General features: G+C 44.3%; 1 protein-coding gene across 5 annotated transcripts in view; it reads right to left on the bottom strand.

Annotated features, from left to right (window-relative positions):
- Positions 1-946: 946 nt before the first annotated feature.
- The window catches only part of PLEKHG1 (pleckstrin homology and RhoGEF domain containing G1), a 189,950-nt gene continuing 172,306 nt past the window's right edge, over positions 947-18,590 (bottom strand). For 3 of the 5 annotated variants that reach the window (XM_081140662.1, XM_081140663.1, XM_081140666.1), the window contains 5 exons: positions 17,348-17,425; positions 15,825-15,863; positions 14,512-14,534; positions 10,578-12,201; positions 947-4,377 (listed from right to left, as the gene is read on the bottom strand). In XM_081140662.1, coding sequence (XP_080996788.1) covers positions 3,314-4,377; positions 10,578-12,201; positions 14,512-14,534; positions 15,825-15,863; positions 17,348-17,425 — 2,828 coding nt within the window. In that variant the 3' untranslated portion in view covers positions 947-3,313. Of the gene's footprint in view, positions 4,378-10,460; positions 12,202-14,511; positions 14,535-15,824; positions 15,864-17,347; positions 17,426-18,590 lie in introns of all 5 variants that reach the window. The other 2 variants (XM_081140665.1, XM_081140664.1) reach the window with 1 other exon arrangement.

The raw sequence follows: 18,590 nt of genomic DNA, 5'->3' as shown, positions 1-18,590 counted from the left end.
TGTAACAAAGGCTGCAGGAGCTCTTGAAGAATTCTTAATACTTGCTTTCCAAAATAGAAATTTAGTTGTTTTTTTTTTACAAAAGAAAGCTCTGACAACTGTTATTAAATATTTGTGTTTAACAGCTATATTTATTGCTCATTTCCCTCCTGTTGTTTTTTTTAAGATTTTTTTTTCTTTGCCCTAGAATTATCATTTATTTATAGAATTTAAACAGGGTATGTTTTTTTCTACTGTCATTTGCTTCTCTAAACTGAATTCTTATGACTTATAAATAAAAAAGCCCCATCTATTTTCAGCTTCAAGGTGGGCAAGGAAAGTATGGTAAGTCTGACGGACCCTCTGTGTGAAGGTAGGAACTCTTCAGTCTAAAACACTCTAAAGAAAAATTTTAAAGCCTTTTTTTTCTATCTGAGGAAAGTTAGGCAACATATATTTTCATTATTCTGGGGTAGGGTGTTACTTATATTTGGAAATAGAATTGCTTTAGAAAGTATCTATAATTATCAATTTGTATCAACATGCTTTTCTTCTCTGTAAAATTTGTGTCTACCAAAAAAAAAATTAAAAAATTCAGAACATGAAATTATATGAAAAAAACACCCTTAATTTTTGTCAAAAAACTATTACATTTTTTGATTCAATAATGAAGTAGTTAAAAGTGTGTCTTGTTACTATAAACTAAAAAAATAAAAAAGATAAAAGATAATCTAGTGAGAGCTCTAACTTAGACACCTGTGAAGAGAGCACATATCATCTAAGACATTAAACTCAATATTTCAAAAGTGACGTCACAGAAAATGGCCTGCTGTTGAAATTGATTATATTGTCATCGCCCTGAACCTTCTCTGCACGGATCATAAGATAAGACAAAGTGTTTTCACTAAATGTAGTTTGGAAAAAGCTTGACCTTTCTAGAATAAACACATTAATTCACACTATAATTAACTTTGTACTTTATAAACTTTATTAAATAGTGAGCATTACTAACTTTTATTAACTTATATACACTATTTAAACTATGTTTTCCTAGATGCATTTTTTTGCACAAAGAGCAGAATAGGCGAAAAGTGAACTGATAAAAAAATGAACCCTTCAGTACAGAGGCCTAATAAAAAGGTGACATACTCTGAAGTACAAATACCCCTTTTCCTCAGTTATATACATCCTCTCCCCACCTCCAAAAGAAACTATTTTAAACAAAAGCACTTAATTGATAACTTTGAGGAAAAATACAAACACGATTATATATATACACTCAGCTCTCAAAATCTGCATCCTGGCTGACAGAAGTGATCTGAAAAACTAGAGATTTGTCCTAGGACCTAAAGATGACCACATAGACGTTTTATACAGTAAGACATCTACATCGTGCAGTGGGATATAGTCCTATAGGTGACATCAAAGCTGTCAATGGGACACGTGTTAATTACAGTAATATGGACACTATAGAATTTGAGTCATAGGAATAAAAAGGCAAAAATTTGAGACTGCATTCTTGGGACAAGAAAAGTCAGGCGACTTGGTTTTGCAAAGCATTACAAATTCCTCTAGCAAGTCTAAAACCATACCTTCTTACAGCACTTGTCTTTCTAACACTGCTAATCTTGAAAACTATCTTGTTTAAAGGAAGGAATGGAAAGAAAGGTTTCCAGAACCGTGCCATTTAGTATGGACTTTGTCTCATAGGCTACAAGCAGCAAGAATAGTTGGGTTACTTTTTGTTATTTAAAAAGGAAAACAAGTGCCTCAGGTACCTGTTTGTACAATAATGATGGTCACATTTTACGTTTTACAGTTAAGAAAAAGAGGCATAGGACTTAGAGGGGGACAGACTTAGGGTAAGATGACAATGACCCAAATCAATGTCATTGCTCACCTTCAAAAGCAAAGCCCAGGTCCCTCGCCCTACACATATTATCATGTTTCTTAAAATGAAAACTGAGAGGGCGGGGGAGGGGGCCAAAGAATGTAAAACTGCTTAAAATGCGGACACAGAGGCCACTGTTGAGAACTGACAGGAGTCTTCAATAAAAGAATATTTTTATAAAGGAGCAACAAACCCACCTTCATTTTCTTCAGCTTCCTGGAGTTTGCCTTCTACCAACAAGGTTTTGCTTTTGTTTTCAGTTTCCTTCCATAAAGAGTTAATACAACTATCACAATGAACTGCTATTTAAAGACCATAATTGCAACATAAAAGATGGTATTTGAACTTGTGAACCAAAGATTCCGTTCTTTAACATGCCTTAGAACAATGAAAAAGGCCCCACATTCTGTTTGGTTTAGGAAATGAATTTCACTGCAGCCCAGTGAAAATCCTGCAGGCTGGGATCAGGTCATTTGGCTGAGCACAAAACTCAGGAAAGTTCATGTCAAAACTGCTCTGGAAAGGGTACCTTTAAAGTGCTCTGTTTTATTTTAGCTTGTGGTTTACTTCATGTTGATTAGAGACAGGCACAAAACGATAGTAAGAATGGTTCTATTCCTCCCAGCCCTTCAACTGAAACATGAGAATCGAGCAGCTCCCTGATGTCAACCCATCTTTTCTAATAGTTGTCACTGCACTTTCTTGCCCTTGGTTTCCTTAAGTCATTGAGGGAATCACTCGTTTCACCCCAGAAGTCATAAATGGGAAGAGCAGCACATTCTCTGCCTTGTCCGGGGAACCCAGGTAAAGATTTTTGCTTCTAGAAAATGGGTCTCGTTCCATGCTAGTTGCCAACACTTCCACCACTTCTGCATTGCACTGAACCGGTGTAGGCCTGCCAGAATAGAGACCCTAAAATGGGTACCCTAGACTAAACTCCAATTAGAGATCCTTAGCTTACGTTATTTTAGGGTTTGCCACAAATAGAACAAAAAGGCCAGCTGTATTAAGCATAATCCTTTAAACAGCTTTAGTTTCCTTTCGTTTTAAAAGCATGGAAAAGCCTCCTTGCTGCCTTTGAGTCCTAGGATAAAACTAGTTTTGGCTTCTGGGTAATGAAAGTCTGGTACTATTGTCAGAATATTGGGGGAAAATATGGCTATCTTGTTAAAAAAACAAAAAAAAAGGAAATTTTCAAGTAAGATTGACTTACATGAAACATGAAAACATCTAGCATCAGAAGACAATTAGATGCTGACATTGGCTACAGTACAATCCTGGCTGGATCATCAGCTGTTGCAAAAAGTTGTGCTGTAAAAGAAAGTACATTTTACACCTCATAATTACAAAATTGTTTTAATCTGGTACATATAAAACACGCCTCAGGATCTGTAATTCTTGAGCATATGAAGAAATTAACCAGGGCAGCGACTATTAAGAACCTTAGGCAAAGCTGCTAGAACTAAGACACTGAAATTTTTCCCTTAGACTCTGGACAATGTTTTGCTGATTGGGAGACGGGCCCCTCCAAAGGTAGTCGTTCAGTTTGTCAGAATCGTCATATGGCGTCAGATAGGGTGAAACCCCGACTTTGCCGCTCATTGGCTTTCTGGGGGTGCAGGGACTATTCAAAGAGTAAGACGTGTTGTTGCTGTAGACATTGTCAGGAAAGTCCTCACCCACAACCTTTGGGTCCAGTTTCTTTCTGCGATGGTGAGACAGCTCTACCTCCGACTCGTCTTCTGACTTGATTTCCACGTAGTCATCTTCGTCTCCCTCAGTCTCTTTGAAATTGGAAAAATAGTTCTGTGTAGCTATTTGGGCATTTAAGGGTAAGTTTCTATTTACTACCAGAACTTTCTGTGAGTCTTGGAGGGTGAGATCTGAGCGTTGTTTTCCTGTATCCTGTTGACACGGGTCACCTGTATCTGGCAGCAAGTCCTGGTGACTCTCACATCTTGAACTACTGTGTAAAGATAATAGCTGTTTCCTTCCCACTTCATTAGGGTAGTTGATGGAGTCCGATGACTTGTTTATTAAGATTGAGGAAGAAGAATGGGACCTGTTGTAAGGCTGAGATTTAGCACTGATTCCTTTCCGACCCAAAGAGTTATAAAGATGGCCTTGACACGAGTTCTCTTTGTTGGGTTGACTGACGACCACGCTGTGTCTCTGCATGGGGCCCAGCAGATGGTCGGAGGTTTGAAGAGAAGGCACGGAGCAAGCTGTGGACAGTTGTCTTGGAGTACTTTTTGTGTTGATCTCCAAAGTGGGATATTTTGGTCTCAAGTCTTGCTCTGGCCGGGCACAGAAATCTGCTAATTCTCCATTACTATAGGTTGAGTGCAAAAACCAGTCCTCACTATCACGTTGGGCCTGGGAAGGTGGTGCAGATCTGAGGTTGGAGGGTTCTCGAGGGCTGGCCCAGCCGTCCTTCTGAGCCTTAGAGGGAGTCTCTCTGAATACGATTTGGTCATACAGTTGGGCATACTCGGCTATCCTGGCACCTGGAAGGCAAATATTGAAACAAAAAATATACACAGGGTTATTCCCACATGAGAAGATTAAAGAAATAACATAAATTTCTAACCTATTTAAAAAGTTTAAACAGTAGACAGGACTTTAAAGTTTGAAGATGACTAACCTTTGAATACTAAGCGACACAAACGAATAAAATAATCCATAGTTTAATAAAAAATAAAAATGCCACCTAAAAATTCATTTAATTTGATTTAACCCTAGATTATTTTCTTCCAGCAGTAGGTCTGCAAGCGTCTGCTCTTTGTAATGAGTATGTCTAGTGTTCTTGACAAGCATGAAGTAGCGTCAGTGTCCAAAACGGATCATAAAATAAGAAAGTCAGCTCTAAACCCTGGCTCATGCAAAAGAACTCAGGCAGTCACCAGAAGCACGACTGCAATCCCCCCTGCAGTGGCTACCCCTGCTTCCCACGGGTCTTCACTGCTCTCAGACAGCTACTCCCAGAAGAACCCGCTGCCTGCGGCTCTCGCCACGCTCCTTGCTTCCAGGCAGCCCCCCGCAGCCAGTCCCGGGAGCCAGTGTCTGCAGGAGGCCCTCCCTCCCAGCCCTGCGGGACTGCTTGACCCATCTCTCCTTGCCCGTCCCCAAGGAGCTGGGCACTGGAGTCGGTGCTCCCAGCATATTAAGACTAAGCCCTCTGTGCCTATCATCGACCCTCTAATGCCCCTAGTGCTGGTTCCAGATCAGGATCTGACCATTACTTCCACGGAAGCTATTGCTGCTTAAAATAAGCTGTGAGGCCATTCTCCTCTCGGCTCCACTTCTCAGTACAGACTTTTCTAAAGACGCTAACAGAGCCCTGCTACGGACAGAGCATTCTCTTGGGCCAGGAAGGATTTAAGAGAGAGAACCCAGAGATGTCAACTTCAAGAGAAGTCTCCTCCCGAACCTCCAACTAGGTACCCACACGGCTACCCTGGAACTGAAGAATTCCACGCACCTTATAAATCACTCGGACCACATCTCTAGTCTCTACGAAGGGACTGTATCCCATACAGGACAACTGGCAAGCGACATTACATTTTCTTCCTTTTTAAGCTATTTGATTTATAGTTTTAATAACCTGTTGTTAGTAAACTACTCCTTCAATTGAATCTAAATTTTCTAGTTCGGTTTCAGCCATTTCTTTTGAGTCTATCATCTATGAGGACAGAAAACAACCTGCTGTTATTTTGTGTGCCCTTTCATTGCAAACCCCTCAGATTACTTGCTCCCTGGTCCCCAATATCAGGGTAAATGTCTGTGTAACTTCTCATTATAGATCTTATATCCAGATCCTTCGGGTTGTCAAATCCAAATTCCTTGGAGGACAGAGATCACTGGGTTAGAATCTCTAGTAATACATACTTCAGGTGTTACTCCTTAAAGGGCATAGTAAAGACTCTCAATACCAATTAAGATTTGGCAGCCCCTTAGGAGATTGGAAGTCTCCATGGACACCAAAGTACCCAGGTTAGCCATCCTGAAATCCATTATGTTTCTTTAACTATGAAACCCAACTGAAGGCAGCTGGACCTTTAGACATAGACACCAGTTAGTAGCCCACCTGAAAGTCCGACGGTTCTGCCCAGCCATTCTCACCTACACACTCTGGCCCTGAGCCTGATCCCACAGCCGAATCAGGAAGGCTCTGAGCTTTCACAAAGTTCCAAGAAGATAATGAATTTGGGGAAAGCAGTGAGAGCGAATTTAAAAATTCTGTCACGCTATCCCAGTACCCAAATGTAACCCTGAAGTCTTGTAAGAACAATTAGCTCTTGACTTTAGAACACGGTGGCCCAGATCATCTGAAACCATGCGTCATCCAAAATATCCGTAGTATTTTCATGCCTTTTTGCCCCCTACCACACTCTTTCTTTTCCTTTGCTTAATAAAGTCCTATTTACCTCCCCAAACCCTCCATAAGCCCTACTCCTTTCATGAATCTTTTTCTAACTGACTTCTCTGGTCTTATATACTTAGTGCGCACCTGTATATACTGAGGGTGCTACCAACACTTAACTATGGTTGTGCACACATGCATGTATATGCCTGCATGCACACACACACGTAGGTTCCTAGTTGTTTTATATGGGTCCGTTCATTATTCCAGCTGGTCAGTTAGCTTTTCACCTTGGAGACCAATCCCCACAGAGCACCAAGCATAGTTCGAGATAGAAACTGGTCTTAAAAACTACTTAATTACTCAGACAATTTTTGGACTGCCCCCTTCTATTTGAAGCACGGTGTTGAATTAGATGTGCTTTCCCTAAGACCATACCACTGAGAGTGGATAGACAGCCTAGAAATCAGGGGCACAGCAGGAAAAGGGGGAATGGGAACATACCCTTTGATTAAAATGCTCCCTATAGGTAACTCATAATGCATACAGTTTGTCTTTGGATGATAAAAAAATTTGGCATTTATAAATTTGGAATAAAAACTATCTCACAAGTAGACAATATACTGTGTCTAAGTTTTATCTTGTTGGTCTCAGCTTGACCTTCTAAGAGAGTCTGTTATTAGGTTCCCTGAGCCAGGCGTGTAGGAAACAGCCAGCCCACAATGACACTGTAGCCTGAAAAGCTGAGTATTAGCCAGCTGGACCCAAGTTCTGCATCCTTAGTTCTGGCATTAATAATCTTTATAAACCATGCATATTATCATTACATGACAACCCCAGGACAGTCTCTGGTTTGTTTCTCTTTTCTAAGTTTAAAAGGTGGAGTTCTTATGATTCCAGTTAAACATTTGAAGGGATGCTTGCTGAGAGAAGTATGAAATGTACTGTTTTCAAGACAGAGGGCTAAAATCAGGGTTTCTGATGTTGCTTGAGATGTAGACCAAAGCATAAAATGTTACTTTGCACAAGGAGGACAATTCCTCAAGCCTGTTTGGAGTTTTCTCCCATGTAAAACATCATTAAAAAAAAAAAGAGAACCCCAAGGCCTCGATGGTCTCAAGGACTATCAGGAAGGAGGCCTGACTGCACCAGATGGCCAGCAAGCTACATCAGGCTCTAAGAGGTAGGAGCAACTAGACCTGGTTGGGTGATTTCTAGGCGGAAATCTGCCCCGGGGCCTGTAGACCCGGGCTAGAGAGTTCAATAAAGGTGCTCGAGAGTTTCGGCAGGTGAATAGGGTGCTCCTCCTTCTGGACAACACCGAGAGCAAGCTCCTGGCAAAGTGGCAAGGCCCACACGAAGAAGTCTGGAGAATCGGTCCATTCGATTACGACGGCCTGTGCCCAGATAAACGAGAGAGAGAAAAGGAGTCATCACGTCAACCGAGTGCAAGCCTGGTGGGCACAGGAAGCGGTCTCGATCCACCCAGATGGACGATTCCTCAGGTCCGAGAGATGGAAGGCCCTAGGGACGACTCCACTCTCAGGAGATGACTTGAGAGAGATCTTCTCCTCTTTGTCGGGGAGATCGTGACACTAGCCCACCATGTCAAGAAAGGGCCCAGACATAAAGCTGAGAAAAGATCCTATGAGATCCCAAGACACACCAGCAGGCAAATAAAATGGAGAACCAAAAGTGAAAAGCAAAAGAAAACCACAAGGGGAAACCTACCCATACTTACAAGAGGGGTAACGAAGGCGGCTATTCAAGGTGGCTGTGAGCCCTAGGCCCGGTATTGAAGGATGCGCTTCTACCAAGGCTGGAGTTCTGCATTTTAATGGATGGCCTATGTTCAAAACAGCCTGGCTCAGGAAGTACCACTTTTTAAACAACAGTCTGCTGGCATACTCCATCATCAGAAACTTTAGTATTTTATTTTCTCTCGTTCTGAGGAGCACCTGGCCCAGATTCAGTCAATGGTTGCACTGCCAACTCACTACTGTTTCCAGTGCCATCTATGGCCCCAGACAGCCCCTTCTGCAGCTGGAACTCAGTCATGTTTTCTATGTATAACAACAAACCAGTGTAGCAATCTAGCATTGCCAAGGGGATATGCATTGATTCAAGCATTTTATTGCAAAGAGAGAAATATATGCAATCTAGTTTCTCTCACATTCATAAAAAAATCACTTTTAACCTTAATTTAAAAAGGAAAACATCTTAAAAAGAGTCTATAAAATTCTTCAGGTAACAACTCCAGGGCTTAACTTCCCTATCTGTCAAGACATTTTATGGTATGATTAGCTCTAGGAGAGGAGTAGAACTTTAGAGAATTCTTAAATATTCTCAAACTTAAAAAAAAATTCCCTGTAAATTCTTGTCATGTAACTTGTAGATTCATTTAGGACCTGGATGTCCCCTTCTTATCCTCTGGTTTCCATGGAGATAATGTAACTAATCCCAAAGAAAGGAACAGAGTGGCAAAATCCTGGCCAGAGAAGCCTTGTTGCCATTAAGCCAAATATCTGAACGTCCCTAATGTTGAGCCATCTGGCTTTTACTTTTAATTGGAGAACTGTCTCCTTTCATTTGATACTGAGATGGTCCTTAGTCAGAAAATCTAGGGCAGAGATTCTTAAAATATGATTGAAAGGCCACACTGATTTAAAATGCTAATTCCTGCCCAGCCGGTGTGGCTGTTGGTGGTTGTCCCATGAATGCACCAGGAGGTTGGCAGTTTGACTCCCAGTCAGGGCACATGCCCAGCTTGTGGGCTTGATCCCCAGTAGGGGGCATGCAGGAGGCAGCCGATCAATGTCCCACTCTCACACTGATGTTTCTCTTTCTCTCTCTCTCCCCCTCTCCCCTCCTCTCTCTGAAACCAATAACATATTTTTAAAAAATGCTAATTCCTGGGCCTAACCCAGAAATCTCTCTATATCTGGAGGTGAAAAGGTCTTCAGGTGAGAGCCAGTGCCCCGGGGGTTTGTTTTCATGACATTTGTGTGCTTTCTTCCTATCTATGCGCCACCACCCAGATCAGTGTTAAGTTTTATTCTCTCTGATTTAGCCAGGAGGTATGCACTTCCTTATAACAGAAAAAAGTCAAGCCACGAACATCTCCTTCCTTTAGTCCTAATCACACCTGAGATCACACCTGAGATCCTGGTTTAGTTCTGCCCCATGATGAAGGCTTGACTAAAAGAATTAAACTTCTCGGAAGCATATGTGAGAATACCAAATGAAACGGTATTAAGTGCATTAACAGCAGCTATTTAAAAAAATAACTAGTAACCGAAATATATGAGAAAACAACTGAGTCATAGTGTGAACAGCTTAAAAAAATTCAGAAAGGATTCCTTTTTGTCAGTTAGGACAAGTAGGCGTTCTTGTTGGGATTCTGGAGCAAAAAGCAATCCTGTTTCTTATGCTCCCAAACCTTAAAAGCTTGTGTGAGCTACTCCTCCTAACGCTGTCACTCGGGGAAAAGCTCTCCGTGCCACAGATCACCATCACTAAACTGATCGCTGTTTCCCACGGTTCAGATTATGTCAGAGAAAACGTCTTACAACAGCAAATCTAGTGGCAACGTTACACGAGCAACAAAACCCTCTGAGACCAAATCACGCTCCAACTTGCATGAGTTGGTGATGTGGGAAAGGGTCTGCGCTGATTGTGGGTGAAGGGAAGCAGAGTTGGCCACCCCAAAATATGCCTTTTGGGATATTGATTCTTTTAAGCTGGTTATTTTTAACAAAAGAAAGACTCGGGAAAAACCTTGTCCTTCCCCCTAACTGCCTAAAAGGAATTTGGATCCAGGACCTGCTTGAGGAAGGGAGCCATCGTTCTATAGTTTAATGAAAACTAGTAACACAGAGGGAGGGACCTGGCAAGGCCCATCTCTGTGTCCCATTGTTAAAGACGGCTCCCCAAACATTTAGTTACCAAACACTGCTTTTCTCCACCGAGTTGCCTTCCTGCCCTTTGAAATCCCAAACCACACCCCGCTTCCCCTCAGCTCCAGAATGACATATGAGCCTCAACTGCCCGATGTGTCCCGAGTCTCATATTCTTAGGGCACATATGCCTGTAATAAATTTTGGATATTTTCCCCTGTTAATCTGTCTCACGTCAGTCTGATCAGTAGCCCAGCCAGAAGAACTTAGAAAGGTGGGTGGGGGGAAATTCGTTTTTGGACAGCCCACATCAGTAAGCCTGTGGTCTCACTCTGAGAGGATGTCCGTCTGGGTGACAGCGTCCTCACGGTCTCACGGACATTTAGAGCCTGGCAGCTGCTCTCACGTCCTAGTGTCGAGGAGGAAGCGTGTGGAGTGAGGAACGTACCGATGGCAGGCCCTCCCTGCTGCTTGTCTTCTAAGATGGCAGCCAGGTCCTTGTGCACAGATTTATGCTGTTGGCTGGCCGGTGGCTGCTCCAACTCTGGGCTTTTCACTTTTAAGAGCTGATTTGCCTTCTTGATCTTCTGACTGTATTGCCTGGCCATCATGAAAACTCGGCTTTTGGTCTTATCTGTGGCACCCACCCCGGGGTCAGGGTTGTCCAGGTCTGTCTGGGACAGACCGCTGTTGGCCAAGTCGTAGGGATTTTCCATGGGAGGCACCTCGCCGGCCAGAGAGAGTCGATTGAGGCTCATGAAGGAGCCTTCTTTAGACAGGAGGTCCTCCTCCAGCGGGCAGCTGGCCCGGCTGGCCCTGCCCGGCCTGCCCTTGAGCGCGAGGAGGGCGTGGCTCTCGGGGAGCGAGAGTGTGGACAGGGCCCGGGCCGCGTCTCTGCTCAGCTCGGGCGCGCTCTCCGAGTGCAGGCGGTCCGGCACGTCGTCTTTGCTCACAGGAAAGGCTGCGAGGAGCCGGTCTCTAGCTTTGACTTCATTTTTCTTGATGTAATTCTCCAGGTCATTCCAGATTTCGTCCACTTCTTCAGACAGCTTATCAGAGATAGACTTGTCGGCTATAGACAAGTTACAGCTGAAAGAGTTATAGAGCAAACTCAAGTAGTCACTGGCAGGGGGCCCCTGGGGGTAGGGCCCTTCGTCCTCGCTGAACTGGAGGCTGTCCTGGGACACAAAGGGCCTCAGGCTGTCGCAGCAGGCAAAGTCCGCTTCCAGGCCCAAGAAGGTGGTCCTCTTGGGATGCTTTAGGCTGCTGCAGGTGAAATCCAGCGAGGGCGGGTCTGGGAGCCGGATGGTGTCATAGATGTTTTCCTCCACCGCCTCGAGCTCTTGTGCGCTTTGGTTCGACGCCTCCTGACCCGTCAGAGGCCCCTCTCTCTGTGTGTGCGGAGAGCTCTTCTCGTGGCCGGCGTGCCCCTTCGAGAAGGCTAGCTCCGGGGTGCTCTTGGGTCGCACAGAGTCCCTGGTTGGTCTGGGGGGAGTGGATTCAGCTTCCTCCCGTTTACCAACCATTAGCTTTAAGTCCTCGTAACTGATGTTATCGTAGACGTGGTCTATGTCATCAATAGTCAACTCTATAGATGACCCAAAGGGAGTCATTCCGTCCTGCCCTTCCGTTTTAGGGTCCCTTCGGGGACTGTACTGGGAGCCATCGCTGTCCCTGATTCTTATTTCAGTAGGGCACGTGTTGCTCTCGCCGGCACTGCTGGCCCGCCTGACAACCCTGTGGCCGGAGCTGGTGGTCTCCGTGGACTCGATGTGCCCCATGTGCCAGCTGCAAGGGCGGCTGGAAGTGCTCTCCTCGCACAGGCTGGTGGAGTTCAGATCCGAAGAGGAGAAGGGCGGCACGAACATCTGGTAGTCTTCCTCCTCCTCGTGCTCCTGGGGCCGCGGGCCGGGAAACAGGGCCCGCCGGATCTGGTGGTCCGTCCAGATGTTTCTCGCCGCCCCACCCCCGCGAAGCGCGCTGAGAATGGCAGCGCCGCTGGGCTGACCGTTCCTCGGGGCGGTGGATGGCCTTGCCGATGTCCGCTGGGGGGACCCTTCCCCTCTGGAGACCTGAGGGGGACAGACACAGATCCAGTGAGTCGCAGCACCGTGGACGTGGAACTTACGACGTTCTCCTGAATCTATAAACTGCCTGTCCCACTGGACAGCAGAAGTCACAGAGAAAGTGACCAGTATGCCCTGACGATTTTAACTGAGTTGAAAAGCACTTCAGATTTTTGCAAAAGAGGCAGAAAGGACAGGAGCTGGGATTTACTTAGAAATAAGCTAGGCCATATGCGGATACCCTCCAGACTTAATGTTCACAGTCACTCCATGAATTAGATATGATTGTACCAGTTTCGCTGTAAGGAAAGGCTAGGACTCAAACCCAGGTCTGACTCTAAACCCTTTACCCCAATGCAGGGAATCAGCTAAATACAGAAACTTCCCAGAGGTTTCCAAGAATTCCGATGTGTGCTTGGCAAATAACATTATATAGATGGCAAACGCCATGGTATCTGGTTTCCATTTGGGGCCTGACTCTGAGGAGCCTTATCGCGGTTTCTGGTATACCAGAAGCCCCTGTCGGTGGTCTGACTGCACAACCTCGGGGTTTCCCTTAAATCTACAGACCTGCCATGAACCTTGGTTTACAGGTTCTAGGCAAAGGGACTTGGTTGCAGGAATGTAATTTAATCTGCTATTGAGCTAATTAAATGTCTTTCAAAATACATTTAATTAAGCAATATTTAGATGCCTGTTAGGAAGTAAAATATGAGTGACATTAATGATGTCTAATCAAAGAACACAATGGGGTCTTTTATAAGCTGGAACCTTTCTTGATGGAGCTCGATCGTGCAGACCGGGAGTGGACTGCCCTCTGAGGCCCTCTGTAGGTATAAAGATCAGCTTCAAAGAGTTCATTTGGAAGGGTGAAGGTCAATTCAAACTAATTAGTATCAAGGACAAGTTTTCTGATCAAAACACTATAGTAATCTATTGGAAATGTCAAATTAGCAAGAATTTTTCATCACTTGTCAATGAAACTGGGATACATATATTGCCTTGGAATATCTACCTGCCTGTCAATATGTCTGTCTGTCTATCAGGGAGGGAAGAGAAAAAGTAGGGAGAGTAAGAATACAATTTTATCCTGAATGCTATTTTTCTATTACAAACTTAAAACTTAAAAAAATCCAGTTAGTTATTTAATCCTTTGTTCATTTTTTTTTCTCACGTAGAACCATGGACCATTTCAGGTCTAGGAACAAATGAATATACACATATGGATACGCATTTACACACACAATTACAGATATGGTATTATATTCATGGCTCTATGGTTTTTCCCCTTTACCTTTTAGTATCTTTCCCCTTTCTTTTTACTCAGACTGCACTGGTATAATGTTTATAAAATATAGGCACCCAGTATCTACACTTTATATAATAAAACAAGTTAGTATTAACTAGCTAAATTGCAACAAAACACTTGAAGCCAAGATGAGTTCTCTAAGAATGTTCATTGAGCCTGGCTGGCATGGCTCAATGGTTGAGTGTTGACCTATGAACCAGGAGGTCACGTTTCAATTCCCAGTCAGGGTACATGCCTGGGTTGTGGGCTCGATCCCTAGCAGGCAGCTGATCAATGATTCTCTCTCATCATGATGTTTCTATCTCTCTCTCCCTCTCCCTTCCTCTCTCTGAAATCAATAAAAACATATTTTTTTAAAAAAAGAAGAGTGCTTTAAAAATAAAAGAACTGGTCATTGAGATAACTGACCAGTAGCCGTGTTGGACATGGTTTACTTAGGCCAGGATACAGTATCCATCCTTCATAAGTCATAAATTTGGATATACATCTTCCAGTGGAGCATACCATTTTTATTCCCCCTCTCCTACCCTTTTATCAGAAGAAGAAAATTCCAAACTTGTTACAAGTGAAATTTCATTATATGACATAGGATCCATCCCACCTCTCATACCACCAGCAGCACCACATTCTTAGTAGGGGTCTTTGTGCCTGAAGGCAAATGCTTTGAGAAGGGAGCAATACTCAGGATGCAAGCATCTCGGTCTTACATGTGCAGAGGCACAGGGCAGCGTGGAGGGACCAGGCTGGGGTGTGCAGGTATCACTTCCTAAGGTAACCTCTGAGGCGGGAGGCGGGAGGCGGGGCAGAGGGCTGAAGAAAGTGTTGCCTTAATTCCGAGGGATGAAGCAGGGAGGGGGCGGTTATAAGGATGAGTCCTCGCTTAAATTTATTTCAAAGTGTACGGTAATGGTTTACACCTGGAACGTGGGCTGAGGGTGAGATATATGAGTACCTATAAAAAGTGCCTGAAGCACACATTTCAAAATAAGAAACGTAAGAATGCTTACCTTTTGGATGTCTTGGGCGGTTTCTGAAAAATGAAAGGTTTTTTTGTTAGGTTTGTGGGTTAAAAATGTATCTCACCGATAGGTAAGCACTCATATTTTATAGGACTTTTAAGCTTATTGTTCATAATGAAAGCCCAAGAGGCTTCTGGGCCCTTTAGACCTAATTTTCAGAAAACATGTCTCAGTTACCTTGGTTATATGCCCTGTACTATAGAAAACAACTTACACATCTGAGTGGTAAGCATCTTCCTTAATCCCTGAGAGCAATGGACCGATTCATGTTAATAAATTTCAAAAGCTTCCCCCCAAAATATGTATTATCTGAAAAAAATCCACATGGCCTAAGCCATGAAAATCACTTAAAGATAAGACTATATTTCTGTTAATTTTAAAGCAGTTTATTGGTTACAACTGAAAGGTAGTATTTTATAAACAAAGTCACCTTGGCACTGTGCCAAGGAGTGGATTCTGGGGATCAATTTACAGAGCCACATCCTTATAGAGACTCTTATAGATACCTTAATTATGTGCATCTCATCTTTAAAAACTGCTTAATTACAGAAGCATGTAAAGTAGGAAGTGATCGAACCCTCTCCACAAATCCCAGCCCACAGAGGTAACCGAACTTTGCAGTTCGGTGTTCATCTTTCCAGGTCCCTGCCAGCTGCCCCCATCCCACCACAAGGCACAGTTTTTGCTTTTTAAATAAAGGTGCAATATGCAACATTGCATTTCCTGCTAAATATATGTGGACACTCTTGTCAGTACAAAGACAGGTACTTCTTTCTTTCTGATGGCTGCAGAATATTCCCTATAATGAGCATTTCAACTGTAAATTAACACATTTTGCTCCAAAACGCTTACAGAAATTTACACACCAACAGTTTCAAAGTGCCTGCTTTTCTATATCTTTGGGTCAAGCTCACGGCTTTTGCCACCTCTATTTATCTCCCTTAAAGGTATGATTTTTCTGATCGCTAACATGGGTAACCATTTATAAATTTTATGGGCAGTTTGTTTCTTTTGTGAAACTGCCCAACTATATTGTCTGCCTTTTAAAAAGGGTCCTTTGTCTCTTCTTTTTGATATATGAGATTTCTTTTTATGATAGGGTTATTAATCTCTTTACGCCTGTTATCTATATTGCAAACATTTTATGTCATTAGGCTTTACATTTTATAACAGGGCACTATTACTTATAGAAGTTAATCAAATCTGTCCATCTGTAATTCATCTGGTGCTTTTTGTGTGTGGATGGTCTGACTTAGTGGATATCAACAAGAATGAAAAAGAAAAGATATTTTAGGACTTACCACTGGTCTTCAAAACTTTATGTGATCTTGAGGAAGGTTCTGGGAGAGAGAAAAAAAGGTGATCATCAGTTGCAAAACCAAATCAAGAGTTTTTTCTTTGTAAGTAAATTTTTAGTGTATGGGCAAATTAATTCCACTCTAGAAATTTTCTATCAAATTTACCTAAATCCCTGTTGTTTAGACAGCAAGACACTTACCTCATCAAAACTGTAAGACAAACATTAAGCTGTGCAATCAGGAGTCACATAACAAACCTCAAATGCCAACTGCCAGTCTGACCTTTCCCCAGCGTTCCCACACACCCAGCAACCACCACAGGTCCCAACCTCAGCGCACCAGTCCCCCCCACATCTGCCCCTTCCTCTGTATTTCTTATCTGACATTACCCTCCCAAGCTACCGACCAGGGCATCACTCTAAATCCCTCCTGTTTTCACCCATCGGTCTTGTGGGATCCTGCTAATGCTCCCCCAGTTGCTACTGTCTTAATCCAGCCTGCACCATCTCTCACCTGGACTAGGGGGACGGCTTCCTCCCTGGTCTCCCTGCCTACTTCATTTTCCACATCGAGCCAGAATTCTGTTTTCACTGCTTGATATCCTTCCTTGGCGTGCAGGATTGCATTCAAACCCTCTGCACAGCCTGCCCCCCTTCCATGTCCAGCCCTTCTCTGATCTCCCACCACATCTCTCTCTGTTGCACCTTCTCCCCCCCCCAGCTCCACCCCCTCCCCCAGCTCCATCCCACATCCCAGCCAGTCTGAACAACTGACAACACATTCCCATCTGAGATACGCTGCCTCAAGTCTCGGGGCCTCTGCACGTCTATTCCCTCCCGGACTGCCTCCTCGGCCTCCAGATCCCACTTAGGGGTGCTGGTCCCTGCTCTCTGAAGCCCTGTCTCCTCTTCCCGGGGGCTCCTTCCCGCTCTCCTTCGACTCTCCACGCTCCCTTCCATCCATCGTCCCCCGCAGCTCTATCATGGGACTGGTAGAGTCACTGTCTTGGACTCTCCACTGGACCATGAACTCCTTGCGAGCAGGAACCATGTCTTATTTCTTCCTGCACCCTGGTCTTTAGCACAGATTAGGCAGGCACTCAATAAATAGTGACTCATATGGAAAAGAAACCATCCAAGGGCTGTCAAGAGTAATAATACTCCCTGGAGTCTGGCGCAGCGACTGTGTTAGAGCTTTAAGGCTGGATAACCTCTGGTATGTGTCAGTTAGAGGACACAGTTTTTTCACTAGTGACAGTAAATAGGGTTTAGGCCCCTGTGTGCTATGGAAAGACACTAGCAAAGCAAAATGACTGCATTAATATGTGTCATGTTCACTGGAAAACAGAGTTCAGGAGGAGAGAGTTTTAGAACAGAAGCCTGAGCGCCCCATCTCAGTGCAGCCTCCGATGTACGCGAACTGCTGTGACCCCCAAACCGGGAAGAAGATGCCTTTCTGGCAGACTGAAAGGACTGTCACCGCTAGCCTCCCACACTTATCAAGGTCTGATGACAACACTGAGTTACCAGATTTTCTTCTGAGCCGGTAGGGAGTGGAGACTGTCTTCGCCTGCCCCTCGGGGCTGTAGCAGAAGCCGGGGTGATCTGCAAAGAGAGGGCCCGCGTCTGTAAGAGCCGGGTGACTGCTCAGAGGGTGGGAGCGACTGGCTTGGGACATCTCTGCGTTTACTCTCTTTTTGCAGACAGGATATCCCTTCTTCCATTATTTGCATTGAACATGTACCTCAGGACTTCATTTACATAGGGGTTTCTGGGGACTTGCCAGTAAATTAATCTCTCTCTCTCTCTAACTTCCTACTGCCACCATGACCCTTGGAGGTCAGCAAATGCCATTAAAGTACAACTCCCTGAGGCTGAACTTGTGACGGAGGCCCCTGACAGGTGGTGGGTGGTGGGTGGTGGTGGCCGCAGCAGAGGGCCTGGGCCGGTCAGGGTAAAACCACCTGGAGAATGTCCCGAGGCACTGGTGCGGGGCGTGGTGACCACGCCAAGCCCTTTCTTCCCCAATGGGAGCTGCCCTCCCGTTCAGTGACTCTTTATACTTGTCTAGACTTTGTTACTTTGAACACCTGATGAATGCTTTAGGTTCTCTTCTCAGAAAAGGGCTTTTCGTTTAATTTCATAGTTTGTCTTTCAACCCCACTTAAGGGGTGCCCAGACTTTGGATCAAGAAAATCTGGTCTAATCCTAAATCACTGCAGCATATTCCATGATCGTCTGCACTCTGAGGGTGACAATTCAAGGAAGGAGCTGTACATTGGCCCTTCAAAGTGGGGTTAACGCTCTTCAAGGCACCTGACGTTCCAGAGAGTTCTGAGGGTTGTAAAGACCACACATACATCTCCAGTGTCAGAGGTTAAGTTATGTAAATGAGGTCATTTGGTCCAATGGACTGGCCTACTCTGTTCACACTCAGCCAAGTCCAAAGTCAGGGTAGGGCAAAGAGGGTTATTTTCCTGGCTGAGCTGCTCGGGCCTAGTCCTGGGCCTGGAAGGGAGACATAATTTCGGCACTAATTTGTGGCTTGAAATTATTCTGTGCACCGTAACATATTAATGGTGGTCTAAGAGCTAGCCCGGATCCTGGGAACAAGATATTGTACTGAATGAACTCATCACAATAAGAGCTGACTTCTCCAGATCCCATCTTCCCTAATCCTTCCTCCTAATTCTCACGTGGCTGTCCCCGGCCTTGCCTTCTCTTCACAGAGACCTAGCCATGTGCCCCGCTATCAGGTGACTCAGATAAA

The sequence above is a fragment of the Miniopterus schreibersii genome (genome assembly GCF_964146895.1).
Source record: "Miniopterus schreibersii genome assembly, chromosome: 6".
Lineage (NCBI taxonomy): Eukaryota > Metazoa > Chordata > Mammalia > Chiroptera > Miniopteridae > Miniopterus > Miniopterus schreibersii.
The sequence above is the reverse complement of the archived record's forward strand: the minus strand, read 5'-3'. Positions and strand labels throughout refer to the sequence as shown.